This window comes from Colius striatus, chromosome 2 (assembly GCF_028858725.1).
Source record: "Colius striatus isolate bColStr4 chromosome 2, bColStr4.1.hap1, whole genome shotgun sequence".
Taxonomy (NCBI): Eukaryota; Metazoa; Chordata; class Aves; order Coliiformes; family Coliidae; genus Colius; species Colius striatus.
In genome coordinates this window covers 14,529,930-14,555,575 of record NC_084760.1, presented here as the reverse complement: position 1 = coordinate 14,555,575, position 25,646 = coordinate 14,529,930, and the positions used below count along the sequence as shown (strand labels likewise).

The 25,646-nt window shown below is 45.3% G+C and overlaps 2 protein-coding genes across 2 annotated transcripts in view; both read right to left on the bottom strand.

Annotated features, from left to right (window-relative positions):
* The window catches only part of COL12A1 (collagen type XII alpha 1 chain), a 99,944-nt gene extending 96,906 nt beyond the window's left edge, over positions 1–3,038 (bottom strand). Inside the window, 1 exon segment of the mRNA XM_061989484.1 lies at positions 2,937–3,038. Coding sequence (XP_061845468.1) covers positions 2,937–3,009 — 73 coding nt within the window. The 5' untranslated portion in view covers positions 3,010–3,038.
* An 18,519-nt stretch (positions 3,039–21,557) lies between these two features.
* LOC104556554 (cytochrome c oxidase subunit 7A2, mitochondrial) lies at positions 21,558–25,551 on the bottom strand. Its single transcript, XM_061989481.1, has 4 exons — positions 25,454–25,551; positions 24,232–24,321; positions 22,653–22,737; positions 21,558–21,769 (listed from the first exon to the last, which is right to left on the bottom strand). Exons 1-4 carry the CDS (start codon positions 25,469–25,471, stop codon positions 21,711–21,713), a joined length of 252 nt encoding a protein of 83 aa, XP_061845465.1. The 5' UTR covers positions 25,472–25,551; the 3' UTR covers positions 21,558–21,710.
* Positions 25,552–25,646: the final 95 nt, after the last annotated feature.

Genomic DNA, 25,646 nt, shown 5'->3' with positions numbered 1-25,646 from the left:
CGAAGAATTTAACTGTAAAAGAAAAGAGCAAAAACACTAAGCACGAAAACAGATTGGCTTCTTTGTCCAGCATAAATAAACAACTTCCCCAGTAAAATGCCACGAATGCATTTAAACTATATGAGGGGGCTTTACCCCCTCAACTGCTACAGCAGTCCTCCTCTGCATTGCTATATCTCTGTAGAAAAGCTCTAGCACCAGCACTGCAGCTCACTGTCTTGCCAACAGCAATGGAACTCTCACAAAGGACTTGCAGAGCAGCTGGGAGGATGATGAAGAACCAGTTTCATCCTGAGAGATTTAGGAATCTATGAACAGCAGTATCAGATAAACACCAGATCTACTCCCAGGGGACACTGAAAAATGAAAGTTGAATGAAGGCAGAAAAACAGAACTAAACTTTTCCTTCCCTCTGCTTTTACTTCATCTTCCCATCTCATATCAACGATCCACCACATCAAATGGCCCTCTCCCTTACTCTCCTCTGGCTTTCTCATCCCAACAAGTGTCTACCCACACCTCAGGGAAGGAAATTTAATCTCCTGTGAACACCACAGGGAAAGCCAAGGGAACAAAAAGAGAGAGAAAGAGAAAGGAGACTGACTGGTGGGACAAAAGCTTTGCCACAATGTGACCTGAAAGTAGGGAAAACAGACTACAGAACAAATATCCACAGGAGAAAGTCAGTTCAGCAGACAGGATTTAAGTTGTAATGATACCAAAACTAAAGTAAGTAAGAGCTACAGTACAATATACAACTTGATGCAAAACTGAAGCACAAAATTGAAGCATAAAATTGAAAAGCGTAGAAGGATGATAAGTATAGTGCAAGCAAAAACCCAATGCAGAAAGCTCTATGAAAGCAGCTCCTATTTAAGGTACTCCTAGCTTTGAACTTCCATTTTCAGCACCACTATTTCTCACTGCACTTCCTACTCAAGATATTCTTCTGCTCTTACTTCAAAACTAGAATAGAAATAGAAGCTTCTCATAGAAACCTGATCACTGTGAGCTGGGTATGTTATTTCATACACATTTCTGAATGCAAAGTGAAGTAAGTCTTGTCCAGGAGCACTCTACAACTCACAAGATCAGGCTTTGTCCTCTTTTCTGCTTAACAACAGCGCATCCCTCAATGTGAGATCTAAACAAGCTGGACAGTTCAGCAACACATCTGGTTTCACTGCTATAAAATAACTCTGTGCTTCTCCAAATACATTTGTGTAGTTTTCATTACTCAAGCTAGGACTGGTTTAGCTAAATAAAACACCTTCACTTACATTTTGAAATAACATACTCCATACATGTAATCAGTGGCACAGGACAGCAGCAACATTACTGCAGCTCTAACTGAACTCCCTCCTAAGATGGAGAAGAACGCACAAACACATCCACTCCCTTCCTCCATCAAAACTGTATGCTTTCTCTGGCATGATGGTCCTGCATTTCAAATGCAACTCTGAAATGACTTCAAATGACCTTTTTTGGTTCCCCAGCCAACAACAACGCCGCGCAAGAGGGAGGCTGAAGGCTGATTCTCTCCTAGGGTGACCAGATGTTTTACTACTGCAGAAATGTCATCTTTTTTCCAGAAAGTCGGTGCAGTTTTACATCTGTGTGCCTCAAGCAAGTACCACTGCTGGGGAAGTAAATGCCACAGAGGCCATCAGCCAAGGTGACCACGTCCAAACACAGGCACTTGTGGCACGCCATGGTCAGAGAATTTGTTTTACTTCAATACAGAAAGAGAAGGAAGCGAAAAAAAAAATATCAGATGCTGGCTTCTGGTTTTTTTCCAGTAAGTCAGGGAGAGTTCACAGCCAGTGGTTAGGTTCAGATCAAGTCATTTCAGCGTAGGACGCACAGCATCTCTATTTCTGCTGGCAGACACGACTGGTAGAAATATCATTACTACAACCAAAATCACACATAGGGCAACAGAGGAGGTTGGCCCCACACATGCGGTTAATCTGCCTAGGAAGCAAATGGGTCAGGGCCAGGCCATTTCAAGACACTATGGCGAGTGTGGTGGCCACGATAAGTCTCTCCAGGTCTTTGCTCCTGCAGTTGGAGGCAAGATACAGCCATGAGCTAACAGGAACCTCAACCTCCAGACAGACTGGGCCCTGCAAGGAGGAGGAGGGGAAGAAGAAAGGTCTCTTGGAGATGACAGCACTGCATGCATGCCAGAGCCTTGGAGCCCCAGCCACCACATCAAGGCCTGGCCCGGGCCCAGCTACCCTTCAGCAGTGCCTAAGACATATGTCATGGTGACAGCAGCATCTCCTAGGGGCTGTCCCCCAGGTCAAACCCACCAGAGGCTGAAGGATCTCCAAGGGAGGGTCTGGCCACCCCATGGCTCAGCCGGGGGTTGCCCCGCTGAGCAGGGGAGGCCAATGTGCCAGCAGGCCAGTGGGGTAGAGGTGAGGGGTCCCAGGCGGACAAAACACACAGGCGCAAAGAGACAGACTGTTGGAGCATTTTATTTCAAAGCTGCATGTTGTTGGGTGGTGAATTTTTCATTTCCTCTCTCAACACAATTAAACAAGACTCTAGAGCCCAGAGCATAGCCATTCTCGTTCGGTCAGCAGGGGCCGTGTCCGGCTGCCCACTGTGGCAGGGGTGGCAGCAGGCTCCTCGGGGCACTGCGCCCGGCCAGCCGTGCCAGCCAGCCCACGTCCTGGCTGTGAGGCGGTGTGGACAGCACACCAGAGAGACAGAGAGAGGGAGCTATGGTCCGGCTGACTAGCCAGGAGAAACAGAGCACAGAAGGAGCTGGGCAAGGAAGGAGAGGCATTTCTCTGAAGGAGAGAAAGAGAAGGCGAAGTAGTTACACTCAAAAATGGAGAGGGAGAGAGCCGGTAGCTCAAGGTTGGTTGGGAGGTTTGCTGGTCAGAGGGGCACTGGGGGCAAGGGGACAGGGAGGGGAGGGTTACCTTCAGCCTCGATGGAGGAGAGGAGGGCGGCTGCACACAGAGCAGCGACTGCCGAGCACAGCGCTGTCTTCATTTCTGCCCTTTCAGATCACAACAACATGAATGAATCTGCAGTGATGGGGATGGGGGGGGGGAGAGAAAGAAGGAAATGATACGCGTGGATTAGAGGATTGCGTGGGTGTATTCATGAAACACAAAAAAGACAAACCGTAGACTTCACTTTGTTCCCTTATCCCCAGCCCCCACCCATGGGACCAGGTTGAAACGTCTAGACTTGAAAGCCATCCAAGACGATGACAGATCTGCATGACTAACTGGAGAGTCTCCTCTCACAATAATATGCCTTTTGTTGCCGAATCCTTTCCAATCACAGTAAGTACAAGTGCCTTTAACCTAGTTGGGGTTAATTTGATCAGGGAAGTGTGGTGAAGATCCGTGCCTCCGCATGGGCAGGAGCCAAGAGGGAGCTCCATGACTTCATCGCTGAGTGTGATGATAGCTAATTCAGAGGTCATTCCTGCCTTGGATCAACTAAATGTCTCTTTCAGCTGGGGATTTTTCTCAGCTCCTTTTTCATAACTGTTGAAGCACTTAGTTAGCTATGTTTTAGTGGTCTCAAGGCAGTTTGGAAACTGCAATAAAACTTTTTTTTTGAGGGGGTTCTGCCTACAAATGTGCTATTCTTCATTTCTTGAAGGTCTGAAATAGATTACACAGAAGTGTGTGAAACACACAGTTGAAAACTGACACGTCTGCTTAGCCATGATGTTTCAACATCTGATAATTCATTTACACATCCTGAGAGAAAAGAAATTCAAAATACACTACAAAGAGACAAAGAGTCTCACAATCACTGCAGGTTGTCTAATAACCAAGTTAATGGTTCCTAATTGCAAGCAGATTTACTTTCAGAACTATATGCTCTAGGTAACATCCAATTACCATCAAGTACTCCAGAAAAACTTCCAAAATATTTCCTTGTCTAGGGAAAGGCTAAAATGAATAGTCCTCATCACACATGCATGTAAGTGTTTCCAAAGTTTGGGGGTTTCTATCTCAGGAAGCAGAGGAGGCGTAATTTGTTTGAATAAAGTCATAAACGCATCACATATCACAATTAGGAGGAAAGAGAATTCCAAAAGCAATCAGGCAACAGATATTATCTGGAAGGTGCCAAGAGCAAAACAAAAGAAAAATACATAAACCATTATCCTACAAAAACATCTGAAGGGAGAAATAGCCTTCTTCTGCCACCTAGAGAACTAACCAGCAAGTCACATTTAGTCAGTAGACGCTATGGAGATCCAGGAATATCCCAGCTACTGCCACTGAACTTAACAGGCTTCTGCCGGGCAGCTGTGTACAGTTGCCTTAGCCAAATGCCTTTATTGCACATAAAAATACCAAGAGCTCAAAGAAAATCTAAGCAATGGTTTCAGTCCAATGGTACCTCCAGTGGGTAAGCAAAAAAGCAATATTAACCACGACTGCCTGATGCTAACACATGAAAGACCAAGGTTAGCATTAAATCATCCTGAAAGCTCCAAAACCGTGTCTCTGCTCTGTGTGGAAAACCGCTGTCCCTGAGCACATCTAGTGCCTTCTGCAGCAGGTTTAAGGATCGTCTAAACTTCAAGTAAATGGACTTTTGTCACAGAAATCTTGTGTGGGCTTGGAGTGCCATCTTTTGATCTTTTTGAAGAGCAACAGAAATTAATCATCGCACAAAGGCAAAAGTTCATTACCACTGCAGGTCTGCCATTCCTGATACACATTATTCTTTGATTAAATAAAATGTCTTAGCCAAAGCATTAATTTGACCACCTAGAAACAGTTTGTATCCTTCTCGCCAGCTTAGCCATGTGAAAGCCTGGAGGTGCTGGAGGAAAAGGTCCTCTCTGCCTCAGCAGGGGCACAAGCAGACTTTGTGGAAGGACCAAACGTTTTCTCATTGATCTTTAGAGATCACTTTAAAGGAAACGTGCTTTCAACAGTATCTGTCCACTCTCATACTAATTCAACCCACAAAAACTTAGCCAGAGCATTTCCAAACCACGTAATGCATGACATTAACTACTTCCAAGAAAAAAAAAACCAAACTAACTAACTAACTAAACAACAAAATAAAGGGGGGGAAAAAAAAGGAAGGGGGAAATCCCTCACCACCTATCAAAGGAATAAAAAACCTGGAAAGAGGAGAAAGCATCACTGGCAGCTGCAGAAGCTCCGGAGCGAAGCGAGAGCCCTTGCCAAAAGCCGCAGCCCGCCCGAGGGCGCGCCGGGCAGCACCGGCACCGCGCCGGGAGCCTCCGGCCATAGGGAACCCCCGCGCCCGGGAAGCCGCCGCCGGCCCCACGGGCCCGCCCCGCCGCAGCGCCCGCCGCGCTCCGCCGGGGGCTGGCAGCGCGCAGCGCCTCGGAGCACTCTGCCCCGAGGCTCTCCGCCGCCCCTACGGGTTCCCGCCTGCCAGCCGGGTCCGGCGTGCCCCGCACGCACGCACGCACGAGGACCCGCATACTCAGGGCCACAGAGACACGCACACGGTCTGTTCCTCGGACAGCCTGCAGCCCAGCGCTGCTGATCTCAGCCCAGCGCTGCTGATCTCAGCCCAAAGCGCGTCGGAAGGGGCTGCGCGCGCGGTGCGTGCGGACAGGCCACGGGTGTCGTGGGGATTCCCCGCTCCTGCGCGGGCACAGACCTTCAGGGGCGGCTGCAGGGTGCCGGGGTCGGTGACGACGCAGCTCCTCCGGCGGTACCTGCAGCAGCAGCAGCCGTCGGACCTGGATAAAGGGAGGAGGAGAAAGGATGAAGCTCCGGGGGCACCTTGTGGAAGGAGCAGCAAGTAACAGCGGCGGCGAAGGAGGAGCAGAAGCAGCGGCAATAGCTGAGCGCAGAGGAGGCGCCTCGATTACTGTAGCTCCCGATGCGAGGGGTCCGTCTGGGAAGACTTGCCTTCTCCAAGTGGGAAGAGCCTCTTCTCAATCTGCTACTTAATAGAGGGCTGTTCCCAACTCTCAATTTACCCTCGTAAGCGGTTACGAAACTGCAGGGAAGGTGGACTGCTGCCACCGGGTGATATATGCGCTGCTCTGCTCCAGCAAGGAAGGGGATCCACTTCTGGAAACTGGCGCATACCTCCGCGCATTCCTGCGGCATGAGGCGGGCGGCCGCCGCGGCAGCGCGCCCGGGGGCAGGGGCCCGGCCCGCCGCCCCCTCCCTCCCCTCGGCTTCCCAGACCGGGGGGAACACGGGAGGGTAGTGGAAAAACTGAGTTCCTGGGCACGGCTTCGAGGGACGGCGGCGCGGAGGGTGTCCCCGCGCGGGGGGTTCAGTGCAGTTCCCGTGCGGCCCCCTCCCGCCGCCTCGCTCAGAGCCCGCTCGCCCTCCCGCGGCCGGGGCTGAGCCCGGGACAGCCCTGGTGCCGCAGCCAGGAGCCCTGGGGGCAAGGAGAACAGAATTCAGGTGTGTCTGCCCGCCACCCCGTGCAGCCAACATACATTAAGCCTTCCCCTTCGCACATAGGTGTTTTTCCTCAGTACAAAGCGCCGCAAGTGCCGGCTGCCGCCTGCAGCGGGGTGGGTGCGGCCCCCACCCTCACACCCTGCGGGCAGCCCCGCGCCCATGGCCCCTGCCTGAAATCGTGTGCCTGCCAGAGAAACTGCACCTTCCCAACGCATCGCTTGCCCCCGGGAGCGTGCCCGTGGCACCCGGCGCGTCCCGGCCTCTGCAGCGCGCCGGGACAGAGGGTGACAAGGCGGCACGCAACGGCCCTTCCCTGCCCAGGGAGGGCGAGTCGCCCAGCCGAGGCCAGGCAGTGCTTCAAGGGGCTCCGCGCCGCACCGGGCTGCGCTCCCGTACCATGGGGAACGGCACTGCCGATAACGCTCTCGGAGGAAGCTCCTCCCGGACCCCTTTGGGCTAAAACGTGGGATATCACCGTCCCCGCGGAGCGGGTCCGCAAACTCGGGACGCCGGGAAGAGACGGGCGAGGTGTGAGGGGGCCGCCTCGCGCTCGCACCCCCGCCCCCGCATCGCTCCCCGGCCCGCATCGGCCCCGCACCCCGCCTCGCTCCCCGGCCCGCATCGGCCCCGCACCCCGCCTCGCTCCCCGGCCCGCATCAGCCCCGCACTCCGCCTCGCCCCCCCGCCGACGTCGCCTCAGCATCCCGCCTCGCGCCCCCTCCCGCGTCGCCCGCGCGCCCCGGCCGCCCCGCGCTGCTCCGGGGCCATTTGCGGTGCGGGGGCGCCCCCCGGCGGCGGCGCTCAGGAGCGGCCCAGCAACCCTTCCGCCGGCCACGGGTGCGGCGGGGCCGCCGCGGAAAGCAGCCGCCGACAAGGAGGGGAGAGACGGGAAACGGGAGCGGGAAGGAAAGCTGAGGGAAGGCGAACCCCCGGTACGGGGCTGAGGACCCCCGGCTCGGAGAGGTCGGTGGAGCCTTCAGGGGGGCCCTTTGGCCCCTTGTCAGCTTTGTGCCCGGACGCGAACCACAGAGCGATCAGAACGAGTTCTAGCCCGCGGGGAAAGTGTCTGATAATGGAGATTAATATTTACCGGCGGATGGTATTTACCGCTGGGCGCTTTCCCGCAGGATTGGGAGATCTTGAGCAGGTCAACGGAAGGACTTCTCTCTCCTGAGCTGAAAGAGGTTGTCTTCATTTAATAAACCAGGTATCTGCAGGAAAACCCCGACACCGACAAGAAAGTGATAACCAGAAGACGTGCGCTGGCATTTCCAGACACTTTGGAAGTGAGTCAGCGACTCTTAGGTACACGCCACAGCTTCGGCTGTCTGGTATTGATAAAATGTGTTTCCCAAAAGCAACATCTCCTCTGCTGATAAACTTTCCAATACTCTTGACCTATTAACCCCTTTGCCCAGCTGCTGAGTTGGATTTTCTAATTTGGCATTTTGGCAAAATGGAGGGATTTAATTTCTTCCTATCCAGATCTGGTATGCAGAAAGCAGTATTTCTAAGAAATACTACTTTTTAAACTAAATTCAATTTCCTGAAGGAACACACCAAGAACACTGGTATCAATGTGCTCTGAACAATAGTTTCAGTGGAATGAATGTCAGGGACGAAATATCCTTCCAAAGGAAGGGAATGAATGCAAATTAGTTGGTTTTATTACTTGTGCACTGCAACTGTAACTTTTTACAATGCACTGTGGATTTTTTTTTCCTCGTGGGATAATTGAGATTTTATGTTAAAATCATTAAAATAATCTTGGTGAGAAGAGACTTTGAAACCAATGGGTCTTTCAGGGGTATAAGAATCTCTCAGCCTCTCCTCATAGCCCCAGGTGCTGCTAAGGGAACTGCCTCCTATTCCTCTCAGTTGACCGGCTTTCCTTAATTTCTTGACCTGAAATAAGACTCAGAGCTGGCAAGGGCAAATAATTCATTGACTCCAAGGGCAGGAGGATTTTGTTCTTTAACTCTTTGTCCTACCCATCCTAACCACCTAACCGTCTCTCACGTGTGAAATATACCAACAAATTGCATTTTAGAATGCGTGCTTCCATACATCATAAAGGGGTTGTTTTTAATCAGCTCTGTTGCTATGTACACTTATAGTCTGAGCACATAATATGTGATGCAGAAGGCATTTCTGAAATGCATAAACATTTACTAACACTCCCTTGTCTGCTTGTTTCTTAGACAAGTGTTAAACACATTAGGACCATGCACTCCAGCTCTGTGATTTTCTTTGCTTTCTAAGCTGAATAAATTGAAGCAGTGGGAAATTTAAATACAGAAGTCAAGATTTGATCATTCACCTTCATGCTTTTAATAATTTTGTCCATTTATGTTGTAGATATGTGATATTGCAGGCAACCAGGAATTTCTTAGACATTTTGAACCGGTTTTGAGTCTAGAGTAATTCAAGCTACTTTCTGTTTCTGGCACCTTTTTCTGTTTATTTCCTCAGGCTGCATTGCCAGGGCAGAACAAAAAAGGACATTCTGCATTTCAGTACTGCAAACCTTGAATATCACTTCCATGTGGATATCACCCTAGATGTGGCCTCTGTGGCTTCCTGGCAGTTGCATCTGCCTTACATACAAATATAGCAAATGCCTTATCCATATGTATCTGAGCATATGTTTTGGACAGGGGAAGAATACAAACAAAAAACATCAGTGTTTTGAACATTAAGTAATAGGTAGATTCAGCATTAAGTATTGTTAATATGGGCAAAATTGTACTGTTACCAGTGACTTACCTACATCTACGTGGGAAGTGCTTTGCTAATACTGCAGAATATTATCTCTGCATCCATTAAACGCAGAAAGACAGAATACTTCCAGAAAGACAGAAAGCTTCCTCAAGCCCTGCCTTCGCTGAAAGGTTTCCAGTCAGTGGCATGAGAAGAACTCAGTCTGGTGTTTATTTATTTGGACAATTTCATTTCAGAGCTGGTATTCAGAGAGCAGTGCTGGTCTGACCTCTTATAATGAGGAACGGCTTTTTATATTAGCAGTGTTTAGAGAGGACTGGTTTTATCTGAAATCTACTTGTTTAGTGGAACAACTATGGAACCAGCATCCCTGGAGATTGTTACAGCCATGAAATAATTATCTACCTCACCAGGTGTGTTTTCCTTAGCAACTATTTATTTCTTTAATTTCCTTGACTGATTTTTTCCCAATCTCTGAAAGTAAGAAATTATTGTGGCTCCAAATAAGTAGGACTGGAAAAGTAAATAAATCACTCAAATGCAGAGATATAAATAGAAGGGAAATGGCCTTTTAATGCAATTTGGGAGCCTTACAAAAGCCAGTTAATTGGTAGGCAGTGATATTTTTTTTTAAGTACCAGATCTTTAATACTAAAATTGGAAAAAGTCAGATGCAACAGCCTTGTGGTCCCTTCCATATATATACAGCACAAAGCTGCTTTATATTACAACATTCCTAAATTACGTTGCTTTTCTTTTCAAATATTCTGGTTTGTTGTTTCACAACAGAATCCTCATCTATTCAGGAAGCACTTCCCCATGAAGTCAGTACAAATCTTGCTTAATGAAAGAGGTCAAGAAAATGAATTCACCAAGGCATGTTTGTCGGGTATCACGGTCTGTCTTAACATATCATAGCAATGGACTAGCCACAAGGACTAGCCACAGATGCAGGTGTAAGCATTCCTCTTCACCACATGGCTGTGGCATCCCCGGTGAACGAGAACGATGATCCACTGAGGAAATATATCACTTTAAAAAGTCAGAACACTTTTAAAAATCACTTGCTGCTACTAGCAGAACATTATAATCAGTGTTCTCCGAACACCTGATCGGAATCAACATCTGGTGAAAGGTTAATAGCCATGGGTTCCCTTACATCTGGTAACTATTCAACTATTTCAATGTCATTACTCCCTACAAAGAAGCACACAACCCTGAGCAGCAACAAAGTCTGAAATTGTGCAGTATCAAGCTCTGAAGAGGAACATTTTGCTAATTCTTAGTACTTCTAAATAAAAAAATATCAACATGTACTGTGACAGCAAGTTGTATGTAGGTGGTAGGCAAGCTTACAGAGAAGATAAGCTTGCAATTGAATGGCCAAGGCATTAAAGGTATCAAAAGTTCAATAAGGAATGACCTGAGGCCATTGCTGCAGACTGTGGAATAATTAATGATAGTGGGGGAATTTTAAGATCAAATACCTTATCATTAGGCCAACCACTGATGCTGTCCTTCTTTTCCCCACAGGCACAAAAGGCATTGAGCATGGAGAGATGCTGCAAGTCCCCTGACTGAAGAGCAGGTCAGTGGAAGCTCTCAAACTGCTGCTGTGTTCTCCCAATATGTATCTTTCCAAGAAGGTTAGAGGATGTAAATGTCAGCCCCAAACTTCCTGTTGGTTCAGCAGGACAGGCGTTCAAAAGCTGAAGCACTCTTAACAAGTAAATCTGATATGAATGCACAGAACCTAACAAATGAGGCTGGAAAAGATCCTGATAGGCCATTTAGTTCATCCCCCATTGTTTAAAGTTATTCAAAGACTTCAAAGATAAGTCCTCCATAGCATACTTAGTACTAACATCGTACTTTGGGGAGCTGTTTCCTAGTGGCTGACAATAGATTGTGACTTGTTTTAGGTGAGTCACATGTCCATAGTTGGTTGGACTATGAGCACAGCAGTCAGAAATAATTTGGAGTGATAAAGTCTACTCTGAGGTGAAAGGAAAAATTACTTAAGGAAAAAAAATCAAACCTACACCAGAGAAGCATGTATCTTCAGATAAGTCCATAAGTCTACTTTTGTATGAAAACTCTGACAACCTTCAGCTTGAGAGCAAAGAAGCAGGACTGGGACGTTTTGTGATTCCTTCCTGTGTGTAACTGACAGAGGCACAGATCCCATCAGTCCTGCTAAAAATCCTTTCGCTGTTACAGTATGTCTGTACTTGACAGTCATGCAATTTTTTTACCATTTCTAAATTTTAGGGGAGATGGACTCCACAGCCAACAACATCCCTGCTCCCCACACCTTCCCAGTCTCAGTGCCTTGATACCCAGACTAGCAGGTTGTGACATTCACTACCATTGCTTTCCTCTCCAAAAGAAAGAGCTCAAGAGGCAAAACTTGGGCCAGCATATAGCCAGGGAACAAGCCAGGCCAAAGGAACTGGATATCCCAGGTTATATATACTTCCATGAGACTTGTGAGACTCTTACCTGCATAGAATCATAGAATGGTAGGTCACCTTTCACAGGTTTTGATGGACATTTTGAGGTTTTGTGGATATAAGAGTTAGGCAAGAGCTTAGCACTCAGGCATTAAAAAGACTGTATAGGTATCATCTGTCAGGACATCTATGAACTCCACGTGAGCTAACTTTAAAAAAAGAAATGTATTTGTTTTGCACAAGTCATAACTGGTGAGTGACTAAAGGGGAAAATACACAGAGCAAAACAGATTTAAATCGGCATTTCTTGGTGCAGCCGATTGTGGCTGCTGCTTCCCAATATGTTGGATGCTGACCATTCCAAATACCAGGACACAAGATTTATTTGGATTATAAATAGATGTTGCCCTGTGCTTCAGTATCAGAAGCACTCTGTTGTGTAAACCGAAAACTATTGGGTTTTGCTTCTACTTTTAAAGGTTACTTTGAATGCTCCTACTCACTCCTTGCTGACAGCCTTTTTCACCTGTTGGGGTTCAGTCTCTCTCTGGTGTATCAACACCTCCACAGCCTGCAGAGAAACTTCACAGGAAGCTATTAAAATGCCTCCTCTCACATGCCCTTTCCTCCACTCTCTTGGATGCTCTCCAGTTGGCCTCACTACTCGGTTAGTTTTTAGCCACCTCTGTTTATTGAACATGTGTTGATTTTGGCATTGTCCTGATTTCTGTATAATGTATCTCCCCTGGAGGAATGTGTTTGCTACCAGCTACAGTGTCTCTTATTTGTTTTTTTTTTTTCTTTAAGTATTAAAAAAATTAATCTGCTTAGGATTTTTAAACAAATAGTTTTTAAGCAAAAATTAAGCTCTGAAGCACTACTCAGGTTCTTCCCATTCTTTATTATTATATTTTCTAGAGTGTAAATGTTTAGATGGTAAATCTGATCTGATTCTCCTTTACCCTCTGCCCAGTGCTCTTTGAAACATATTTAGGTGATGTGCTGCTTGAGGCACAACATTGGGCTTTACTGAATCATGATCTTTCTCCCCAGGATGAACAGCAGCAGCTGCGAGATCCCATTCTTTATGATAGGAGAAGCTGTTGGGACCTTATTTTCCAATAAAACTACATAATCAGCAGCTTTACAACATTGCCCTGTCCTTCATGGTCACTTCAGGTGGCATTTGTCTCTGGGTTAAGATACATTTAGGTGCCTGCATGTGAGCTCAGCATCTAAAGTTCTGCAATGGCTGATGAAGATCTAGTTAATGAGCTCAGAGATGCCTGAGGGTTTTGGCCACCTGTTGTCCATGGGGCTTGGCTGGTTTCACACTGGACACTAGAGCCATTTGAGTACCCTGCAGCATCTGAGACCACTTCCAGAGCTGACAGCTACAGCAACAGGACCTACAGAGGCTGGGACACCTCAAAATGGATTAGACCACTTAGGAGGCAGAGGAGAGTCCCCAGTGACATTTTGGGTGCTGCAGGCATCCTGCTAGGCCCCCAGCTGCTATAACACATGTGTATGAGTCTCCTGCAGGCCTCTGTTGTAGTTGCCAACTCCAAGCAGATGCCTTAAATATAGCCTGAGACGGTGATAGACACCCAGGTTCAGGCACTGGATTGAGCTCTTTACTTTTCATCTCTGGTATTTTTTGCCAGACAAGTCCTCTGCTGGTGCCAAGCTTTGTAGTCTGCTCAGGTATATACCTGTATACTGAGGACCAGCAGACAAGCTTGATGTTGATCAAAAGTCATTTAGATGATAGTGATGTCCAGTCTCTACGTATCTGCTTTTGCATCTCAGACCTAAACAGAGAGGTAAAGGTTCCTGCCCAATTCTATAAAATACATGATAGGCAGCATTTACTGCCTAGACATACAGTTGATGTCTGTCCTGCTCCACTCTCTTGTGACTTCCTTTCAGAAACTGCATTTACACCCTGTAATTAATTAAGCTGAGGTAACCTCTTCTTTTACCAGAAATCTGGCCATACATCTGAGAACTATTTCCAGAAAAAATAGAATCCTTCCTCGTTGCTGCTGCTGCTGCAAGACTTTTTCCTATTTTACAATTTTAACAGAAGATCAATTCTTAGTATTGCTCTTCTAAGAAATCAGGCTATTTATGTAAATGTCTGAGTATGGATTTAGAAGTCCAAGTATTGATTGTTTAAAATCTCAGCCAAAGGGCAAAGGTGTACTAACCTCCCAGTGCACTGTGCTCCAGCTGAGTGGCCCCAGTGCAATGATCCACACATGGCACGTATTAGCACACTGCACTATATTTAGCAAAATGTGCCCTACTGCTTCTCAGGGATGACTGAATAAACCTTGATAACAAAGTTGGCCTGGCTCCTTTGGGACTTGTAACTTCCCACTGAGCGATAGAAATCATTAATATGTTTTAATTATATCATTCCCTTTTGCATAGTGTTATGATAGATAAGATTGCATGTGTGTGTCAGCTTTTCCATTATAAACTTCAGGTTCCAGGGCATTAGTCATCCAGAGTTAAGTGCTCATGTTGAGATGAAACATATAACTCGATTAGTTGAGGAAAACATTTGTAGCTTAAAGGTCCTGATGGAATCACAAGATCCTCCTTGTACCCCTGCAGAAACAGAATCTGCTCACAGTTATTTGGAACAAACTGTCTCAAGAGGTGAGACAAGCTCTGCAGCACCAAATCTCCCTCTCTCTTCTATGCCAAAAAGCATCACTGAATGTCTATGCATAATATTATGGTCACATTGATGAGGATGACACCAGGAGACTGTGTAGAAACTCTTAGATGAATCTTAGTTTGGGAGTAAGAACATTTTCACATACTTCAGGTCCTACACAGCCCCATTTTCTGCAGAAGCTCCTGTGGAAAACAAAACATGGTCATCTGCAAGTATTTTTTTGCTGTTGTTTCCAATATTGTTTAAAATGGACAAAAGAACATATGTCTCTTTGGCCCTCAGAGGTCCTCTACAAAAGTTTTAACACAAAGAAATTAAGAGACAGCTTGAGTTGTTTCTGGATCCATGTGTCAGCTGGAGCGCTTTTGGGTTAGCACATATAAAGTATCTCAATTGAACACCTGACTGTTCTTTTCAAGAAAAACATTCTGCTGTTGAACCTGGTGAAATCACAGGGAACTGCATCTCTAGGTGAATTTCAAAGGCATCCTCAAGAAGAGAATCATCCCTCCATACACCCCTAATAGTAAGGACACACTTTTATTATACTGACATATCATAGGATACTGTACTCCTCTCTTATTTTCTTAGCAGTCAAATGCATGTTGCTCATAGAAGAAAGAGAGCAGCTATGCTGTAATATGCTTTTAAAGCAATACTGTGACCTTGTTCATTTCATACTTAAGTTTGTAACAATTCACTTTAGAAAGCTTTAATTTAAGTAACTCTAACCTTCCAAGCCTCCTGTGGCCTTTCCTATTGTAGATCCTTCCATGTTCTGGTATATGTAAAGCTTACATTTTACCAACTCTTACACATTACCAAATCTTACCTGATCACTCCTTTCCAATTTATTTCCATGCCCACCAGACAGCATCTTGCTTTTTCTGCAGCCAGCAAAGGTCCCACAAGGCAAGAGACAGTTTCACCAATGGAAAACCAAGGCTGGTAACGTAATAGTAAAACAATAAAATGGGGATGGAGAGGAAAGATAATTACAGGCTTGCATAAACCAGATAGAGGAGAAGAAAAATCCTTTCATCTCAGAAAGCTGAGATTGGTGGATTGGGAACTTAAAGAAATATATTAGCAAAGGAAAAAATCCTTCTTTGGCAGTTTTTCTAAGACACAGCAGACTGTATGAAATGGGAGTGAATATTTTGTGAGCTGAGTGAACTGTACACAGATACTGGTATTCCCAAGTGAATTTGGCTTGTCATAACACTTATAAACAGGAAGCTCAGCCAATTACCATTTTCTTTGCCAGGACTTATCTTTTTGAGAAATAGACACGAGTGTGCTTTAGCTTTACATGCATTTCAGGACAGCTTGTGATCTGTTAGTCTAATATAAAACATGTGAATAGTAAGAGCAACTCTCAAGAAATATTGAGACAAGACCAAGGCATATATCACAGACTGTATGTGCTGCCCCTCAAGTCTGAAGGCTTGAATACTCCCATTCAGAACAAGTACAGTACAGCTAAGAGATTCTCCTCAGATTGTGTTTCGGGACAAACCATTGTTTTTACAGCAGAATTGACTGAGTACTGAAAAAATAAGCAGAAAGGCTCAGGCAAATTAGACTAGAGAAGGTGGTGTCATTATTCAAAGGAACTTCTTTAAAAAAATAATCACACAAGCACACACATGAAAAGATACATTGATTTTTACTTACTCATCCCCTAAATACTTCATTTAGGGTCAAGTCAGGTTGATCAGATTAATTTTGTCTTTGAAAAGTCTGATTCATTCTAGCAGCTGTGAAGGTCAACCTCCAGCTCTTTTGTAAGAGAATTGGGAAAGAATGGGAGAGTGAGGAAGGACAGCTTAATATCAAAGATGACAAAAAAAACTTGTCATGCTTTGTCACAGTCCAGAGCAGTGATAACCAAGGTGAGCAGCATCAGAAAAGTGGTATTTTCACTCTGTAGTCAGGAAAAAGTACAGGAAAGATCATACACTTTGAGAGCTGTCTGGTGTTTTCTTTTTGCTTGTGAGAGTTTCTGAACTTTTTTCATGGTCTTTCAGGAAGTTAATGCTGTGGAATGTTGTCTTATTAGTCCTCAGACTTTCACTGGGGAAAATTTTGTGTGTCTCAGGCTAGTTGGATCTATACATATATTCAGCAGCCACAAAAATGTAGCCCAGGACATAGTTCTAAGAGTAGATAGTTCTGAGTTACCTTCCCAATAGAGAAAATAAAACATAGGCTGTACATCTGGAGTCTCAGAGAGGATTGTGTAACCTAAAAGTGTGATATTGAGAATTTAACTTTTGCCTGTTTCATTTGTCTGATTATTTGAATAGTCATTTCTCTTACAGCAGCATGAACTTTTCATTTCTGCTGGCACACTACTAAGCTTCTTCTGTTAACCTTAAAACCATATAAGTTAAAAAGCTTAAGTGATGAAAAATGGGGTGGCAAGGGAAGTGGAAGAGATGGAGCATTCATTTCATGTCTAGCAGAAAACAACCCCCATATTTTTGGGGTGACAAGTTCACACAACATGTTTTTTGGGGAAAGATTCCATGTGTATTGCCCAAACACAAACCAAAAGCAGGACTGCAGTAAGGCTGCAATATTGTACATTAGTATAATACTTAAATATTTAATTTAAGGATGGTAATGAAACACCACAGTAATAGAATCAGACAAGAAAATCCCATAGTTTGTGTGTGTTAACTGTTAGCAGTCCATGACTTTATGTTACTATTTTACTTTTTTAATTTATCATTTTTTCACATTACCAAGAAGTAATAGATGTTGCCTATTTTATTTTCTTCTACTCACAAAATAACTATAGAGAGATTGAAGGTAAAATCTTCAGATACTTCCAAACACTTTCTATTCATTTTAGCCCTAGAGAAGATGCATAGAAGCTGGAACACAAAAAGTTCCATTTCAACATAAGGAAAAACTCTTTCACTGTTGAGGTTGAGGGTGGCACAGGCTGCCCAGGGAAGGTGTGGAGTCTCCTTCTCTGGAGGTCTTCAAAACCTGCCTAGACCAATTCCTGTGTGACCTGATTTAGATGGACCTGCTTCTGCAGGGGGGTTGGACTGGATGATCTCTAGAGGTCCCTTCCAACTTCTAACATTCTATGATTCAATTAATCAATCAATCAATCAATCAGCTCTCTTCTTGCCTTTTCCCAGAGAAGGACAGTCTAGGAGGTATCAACACCTAATTCATCACAGAATCATCATAGAATCATTTTGGTTGGAAAAAAAATCTTTAAGATCATCAAATCCAACCAGTCACCTCACACTGCCAGGCCCACCACTAAACTAAGCCATATCCCTCAGCACCTCATATACGTGTCTTTTAAATATCTCCAGGGAGGGTGACTCCACCACCACCTCCCTGGGCAGCCCTTTCCAATGCTTCATAACCCACTTGGTGGAAAAGTTCTTCCTAATGTTCAATCCAAACCTCTGATCACTTTGTTGCATGAAGACTTCTGTTCTGGTTTGCATGCAGCCCACATGCCCTCCCACCAGGGCCACTGCCTGCAGCACTGCTCACAAGCTGCCACCTCTCTCAAGGCAGGAGGCTCTCAGGTGCCGTTCAAGACCAAGAATGGCTGCACATTCTGCTTCAGCTCTACATAGAAATGGACACTTACTAACACCCTACACCACCTGGCAGCTACAGAAGCCTTAGGAGAGAGCAGACCGATTCTTCATGGGCTGGGCTGTAAATTGTGCTTCACGGTGCTACAAGGTTTCCTATCCTTGTAGGAACCAATATTCATCTCAAAGTAAACTGGACCCCACTTCCAAATCTACTTCTGAGACATCCATCCAGGCAGTTCTTACTCTTTGAGTTGGCCAAACCCACCTTATGCAGAGAGACTACCCTCACAGGTTATTTCCCTCTGTCCTTTTTTAAGGTGGTTCTACTACAGTTCCAGGTACACTGGCCCTTCTCTTCCAGTTTGTCTCAAGTTGAGCAAGCGTACTCTGGTTCTCCAGGGTAACAACGAAAAATTCTAAACAAACTGAATCCATGGGAGGCTTAAATTAGTACTGTAGTGGGAAGTCAGATTTTTGTGCTCATTTTTGCATTTCGTAAAACCCACTGTTTCCTTGAGAAGCAAAACAAAAGAATTATTTTCATGGTTTGTTGGGGGTTTTTTTAGCAGCTCTATGCTAGAGCCAAAGCCAGGCTTTCAACATCATAAACCACAAGTAGCAACTTGACAAGAAGGCTGCAAAGGCATGCATTTACATTAGGAACATAAAACCTAACCAGCAATGCGCAGGCTACCACTGGTCCCTAGAGCTCTTCTTCCCCAGTAATTGCAATACCCAAGCTAATAGCTTACGAGTGACTGTCGTATTCATCAACTTAAAAATGCTCCCTACAAGCAGTTTTCAGAGAGCAGGCATTTTCACTGACAGCACTAGCTACTTAGGCTATCAGGCTTGGTCCTAAACATGCGACAGCAGTTATTACTGGGCATCCCTGCCCAATTCTAAACCATAACCAAATTTTTCTCCCATCAAGATGATGGATCTCCAGTTGCATTTGTAAGTGGCATAGCAAGCTGATAAACACCACCTTGGCCAGTGGAAGACAACTTCCAAAAGGATCGTGATCAAACCACTAGCTTTATCAGCCGTTTGTTGCACTGAGAGCTGTCACACAGGTCTGCTGGTACAACACAGCAGGTGAGTGCTCCTCAGCCATGTTATTGCTAGGTCACATAACCCAGCTTAAGGCACATTGCTCAAACTGCTGTCAGAAAGCTTGCAGTGACCCAGTACCGATGACACAGGAGCAGAGCTGACAGCTATCCCAGCAACCATGGTGTTAGTGACCTTTAGAAGCAGCAGTTACCAACACCCTAACATGAAGGAGCAGCAGCAGCAGCCTAAAACTCTACCATGCCTACAGCTTTTGTCTCCTTTTCTGTGAGAGGTCTCACCATACAACATTGAAATATATCTGCATTCTCCTTTAAGTTTGCACAATTCATCATTGTCTAGGTGGAAGTAATCAAGTGCAATTGTGGCTTCCTCCAGAGCTGTGCTACATGAATACTAACACCCATCCCTTAAACATCTGTACTCCTGTATCCCAGAAAAGGAAAGACGCTTTTCAGAGAAAGGACAGTGAAGCCCTGGAGCAGGTTGCACAGAGGCTGTCGAATCTCCATCCTTGGAGATACTTCCCCAGTTCAAGGCCCTGAGCAACCCAGTGTAGCTCTGAAGTAGCACTGCTCTAAGCAGACTGGACCAACTGACCTTCAGAGATCCCTCCCAACCTAAATTATGCTCCAGTTGTTTGAAACCTAATCCCCTTAATCTGGTATGTACTTATGAACAAGATCTGCTCCTGTCCTACAGACACAGGACAGTTCTGTTCTCAAACAATGGAAGAGTACAACTTGCAGAGAGAGACAGCAGCCTCCCTAAGCATTTAGCCTACTGGCAGAATCACTTTATCATTTCAGCCAGAAGAAACCTCATCAAGTCCAACAACTAATCTAACACCGACACCACTGAACCATGTCTCTCAGCACCTCATCTACACATCTTTTAAATATCTCTAGAGATGGTGACTCCACCACCACCCTGGGCAGCCCATTCTAATGCTTAACAACCCTCTCAGTGAAAAAGTTCTTTTTAATGTCCAATCTAAACTTTCCCTGACACAATTTGAGCTCATTTCCTTGTGTCCTATCCTTTATTACTGATGAGACTAATATCCACCTCACTACAACTCCCTTTCAGGTAGTTTTAGAGAGTGATCATGTCTCCTCTCAGCCTCCTCTTCTCTAGGCTAAACATCCCCAGCTCCCTCGGCAGCTCCTCATCAGACTTGTACTCCAGATCCTTCACCAGCTTTGTTGCCCATGTCTGGACATGCTCCAGCACCTCAATGTCCTTCTTGTAGTGAGAGGCCCAGGACCAACCACAGTATTGAAGGTGTGGCCTCACCAGCAACAAGTATAGGGTTGGATCTCTAAAGGTCCCTTCCAACCCCTACCATTCTATGATTATATAGGGAAAAAAAAAGTCACTTCTTTGGTCCTGCTGGTCACACTATTTCTGATACAGGCCAGGATGTCACTGGCCTTCTTGGCCAACTGGGCACACTGCTGGCTCATGTTCAGCTGCCTGTCGATTAACATCCCCAGGTCCTTTTCCTCTGGGCAGCTTTCCAGCCATACATCCCCAAGCCTGTAGCACTGCATGGGGTTGTTGTGGCCCAAGCGCAGGACCCAGCCCTTGGCTTTGTTAAACCTCCCAGAACTGGCCTCAGCCCATCGATCCAGCCTGTACTCTCAAAGTTACAGAGCATGCTAGAGAAATTCTTCCAAAAGTGCATTAAAATCTGACAAAAAATATTAATAAGAATTTGAAGCTTTTATAAGCACTGCCTTCAGTACCTTCAGTATTTCTGGCTTAATGGAGTCCAGCCTACACCAAACTGACAGACAAGTGCCAAAGTATCTGTCCAATTAACAGTCACTGTAAACCTTTCCAATCAGCAGAGAAATTCTAGCACTGCACTAGTACAGCTCATATTAACACTTAATGTGCCCCTCTTCTAATTTACTGTTTGCTCTAGAACACATTGAGATCCTCTAATAATTTTTTTTTTCCTCTTTTATGCTAAAGAACTGATTGCTTTATTTGCCCTAACAAGCTGGCTTTAGCCACCTGAAACACGAGACAATGTTGGAAGATTACCAGGTTTTCATTGTGATTAACATAGCTACATTGATTTCATGCCCAGCAAGATACATATCACTTGCTAATCATATCCACATGCTTAGAAATCTTCATTTTTTTCAGGAAACATGATATTCTGTTAAGGTGTAGCAGAAAAAAGCCAACTAAAAAAACCCTATTAGAGGAAGGTGCTGATTTCAACTGATATTGCTTCTAAGCCCCTGAAGCTGCAGAGGATGCTGTTATCACCTCTTCATAGTGAAAACTGTCACCCTTTGATGGTGATCAGGAATCAGATTCCTTCCTTTCCAGATGTATTACAGTCAACTTCCAGCAGCTGACAGTAAAGACACAGCACAATCATCAAGTCTTCAACATTCATTTCCACCTAGGTTTAATCTAATCTTCATCATTTATTGTAAAGTTAATTTGCTCCACTAAAGCAAGAGGAAATTCCTATAATAAAGATATTACTTTCTCATAGGGATTCAGGTTAACTCACCTTTGAAGTACTTATATAAAAACCACACACAAAGAAATGAGGCTCCCAATTCAAAGATCTGCATACTGATCAACTCAATGTACTTCTGCTGAAAACAAAAAGCACTCTAATGTAGAACTGCTTTATTGACTGCAGTTAACATGTTACAATTAAATTATGATTCCAGGCATTAAGCCATCTGTTTCTAGTAAGTATAAGCTGCCATCACATGGAATTGGACGAAGAGATGCTAGTCACTGAGGCATCTTGAACTTGGAATCATTTCTGCTTCTTGGGCATTGAAGCGACACCCAGCTGATACACAACATAGGCAGTTCCTGAATTATGAGAAAGAAAAGATAGTTTCAGAATGATGAACAGAATCCTTTCGAGTCAGCCTTCCTTTCCCAGTTTGATTCAGAAGAAATATAGCTAATAAGCAGCTGCAATTCAGATACATTTCCATAGTCATATCTCAACAACTGTTTTGGCAAATCTTATTTTAGGGAAAAAAAAAATCCTTCATACCTCTCCACAGACTGCATAAGATCAAAGAAACAGGACAAAAAAAAAAAGGAGAAGAATATCTGTGTAACCTACACAGACACTCATGAAGTCACTCATTCTTTAAGTGACTGAACTGTAAATCCATTAGATCAATATATTTAAGTTAGAAGCTATTACAAAACTATATCAGAAGCAACATGAATATTGAATACATAAAGTATCACCAAGCTTGGATATATTCTGCTATTGCTTGGATATACTCTGATAGTTTTCACAACATGTGAAAACTCAGCGCATCAAATATCCCCTTGCACTAAAAACCATCAGTCTAGTGAGAAAACTGGTCTGCATTATAATTACATTTTACTCCTTTTCAGAATAAGCTTTCTAAGTGGTTCTAGTTTAACATCTTATATAAATTCAGCAGTATTCTGCCCATAGTACTATTAGTCAGGGGGAAAAAAAAAAAGGACATCTGAAAAGCTCAACTTGAGGAAGCATAAATAAATATATACTATGTCCAAATGGTTTGGGTTTTTTTTCCCCTCTCTCTCCATGCATTTTGCATGTCCTAAAGAACAGGCTGAAGGAACTGTGTAACTGATTTACAAAGCAAACACCAGTCATGTTGGAGATTGTACCAAAGAAAAGTTATTTTAATTTTAGCACTTTGGAAATTGCACCAAAACTTAAATATTTTAGTACTAGACTTACCAAAAACTGTAAGACCCATGGTGACTTTATAGAGCAGAGAATCCATTAGACCACCTTTAAGATACACTGGAATGCCATTATCCTCCTAATGGAAGCAAGCAACAAAAAGATACTATTAGAATATTGTTCTTGCAATATTGTATTACTACAACTAGAGTTACTCAGAACAAGATCTACTTCCCCAAATTATCTTCCCAACTCCCAAAAGACACTTAACCTTACTTAGATTATGCTTTGTCTTTCAGGCTTTCACTCTGCCATGAGATGATCACTCACCAGGGAAGGTGAGCAAGTGATGTAAACATTTGTATGTATTCATTTCTAAAGCAGCTCCTGGCAGATATCTGAATGCTTCTGAGAGCAGTCGCTGGCCCCCTTGGCTGCACAGGATGGTACTGTCACCCCTAGAAACATCCCATCCATCTCCAGCTCCCTTGGCTGCACAGGATGGGATTGTTTCCCCTAGAAACATCCCATCCATCTCCAACATAATCAGTCCCTGCTACAGGGAGAGACAAGGGGAGCAGCCTCTGCTGTCATCTGGCGTCATACAGGAAATTGCTTTGCTCCACCTGAAGTAAAACTCCTAAACTCCAGCTCCATGTGAACTTTACCCTCATCAGCAATTGCTCTGGAATTCAAGGCAGCCTCCAGTGCTGGTGACCTGCAACCCAGCCCAGCTTCACTTGCTGCCCCACGAGAAAGGGACGGGAGGAGGCAGAGATACACCTAGAGATCTCCACCAGCAGAAACAACCTCTGACCTCAACAACATCCCACTTCCCCTTGGCTGGCAATGAACACTGTATTCCTTGGGTAGTGACTAGCTTCCTCTTTCAGGGGAAAATGAAGCAACGAGACACAAAAACTATTAAACTGGGGCTTCTAACACACTTCTTCCCTGAAGCCTGCCTACTCTTATCCCAGTATGAAGCTACTGGTCCAGATTATGGCTCACAGTTAGGAATACATGCTCCTGAGTATCCACTGCTTTGGCATTTGAAGAACCACTAGTTCTTACTAAGTGGCCTTATCAATCAGGATGAGGGTAATTCAGAACTCAGATTTAAAGACTCAGTAATATTCCTTAAGGCCTTTACCATTTTCATAACTGGGAAATAAAAGATGACCACATCCTCATTAAAAAATACTAGGATCATCCATGAGCTATGGATACAGCTGTTAAGACAGCACGTTTAACTTTTCACTGTACTTCCATCCTCTCACTTGATGATCTTCTCTATTTGTTCCTAGGACATACTCCCCCATCTCATCATTTCAGAGTACTTTATCTTTGTATAGTACCTACTACTCATGAGGAACTTGGGAATTAAATCATTTCACAGGGTAAAAAAAACCCCAAAAGAGTCAGTCTGCCAGTCAAGTATGTGTGTATAAATGCTCTTCAATCTCTGTAAAAAATAACTGCCAATTTCAAACACGGTAGTCACGCAATTGAGCTCACCTCAGGTGTAAAGAGGACTTTCACCAGTTATTCAGAAACAAGTCTATTTAATTATGATCTACTAAAACCTTGATATTCCACTAACATTATTCTACTATTGGTGCTCACTCAATACCTGAAAAAACTTCTGCTTCTCAGGAACTTTATTTTCCAACTGCCTGCGTGAAGCAGTGCTTATGGTCCTCCGGGAAATTTGGCGAACACCCTGAAATAGAAGATAAACAGTGTTTTAAAAATGTGACATTTTTCAGCCTTACCCACACCGGGCAGAAATAGTTTTTTTTAAAGTAGGAAGTGGTGGAAAGAATGGAACGTCTTTTAAGAAACACAAACAAAACTTCCCCAAAACCCACTGGTTTTCAGTTTGGTCAGCCTTTCAATAGACTACATAAAGGACTGGTTACCTAAAAAGAAAACGACTTACAACAGATTTATGGATCCGTAGTATAGCCCTCGTAATTTCCCTTTGGAGAGAAATCTCAACATCTGCCCCTTAGATCTCACTTTTAGGCCCCATTTGCCATGTCTGACTATAACAAGCATGATTGTGCAGATAAGGTTCTTCTGTCACATCTGCAGTTCGCTTGCTAGCCACCAGCACAGGAGCTGAAGGAGGCACCCCACACACATGTACGCAGCGGGTTTAAAGACACCTTCCTGTGTCCTAAAATAGGTTTCGTTTCCATACCCGGATTATACAGGTGATGGTTAGTACAAGTCAGGCCACGAAAACCAACGACCTCTGATTCTTCCGATGGCGCAAGGTCTGCCTTGGCTGAGACGCCGCGCCCGGCAGTTCAGAGCCAGCAGCATCTCTAAGTGTCCAGCAGCCTCCTCCAAGCAACACGGCTAACACTGGTCCTCCCCCGCAAAATCACCACTGCTACAACCGCAGCCACAGGGCAAACACCCAGACGATGGCGGTTGCGAGCAGCGGAACAACACACGTCCCTCACTACAAACAAACACGACAGAAAACGTCTCTCCTTCAGAGACGGACTAAGCGCATCCTGGACCCATCAGCTCTGCCCCCGGCCCTTCTACTGCCTGACACCCGGCACTAGGCGGAGCGGGACCTGAACTGTAACGCTTTTCCACCCCAGCCCGCCGCAGCAGCGGCTCCCTCGGCGGCACCCGGCCTCGGGCGAAAGGCTCCGGACAGCGGGAGCCGCAGCCGCGGAGGGAGGCGGGTGCCCACGGCCCCGAAGGGGTGCGCCAGCCCCTGCCCAGCCGGCCCCGCTGCCCGCGCCGCGCCGCGAGCGGCAGCCCCGCGGCGGGCTGACACAGGGCCGGCGGCTGCCTGCTCTCCTCGGCCCGGCCCGGCCCGGCGGCCTCACCTGCAGGTAACGCCACATCGCGGTTCCTGGTCCCGTCACCTCCCGCCAGCAACAAGGGCAGCGGAAAGCGGAAGCTACGAAGCAACTGCAGCGATGGCCCCGCGTCAGCCCAGAGCGCCGGCACAGAGCTCACAGCGCCGCCGCGCCCCGCCAGGCACAGCGGTCCTCCGGGGGGGGGCGTTGGAACTGGGCC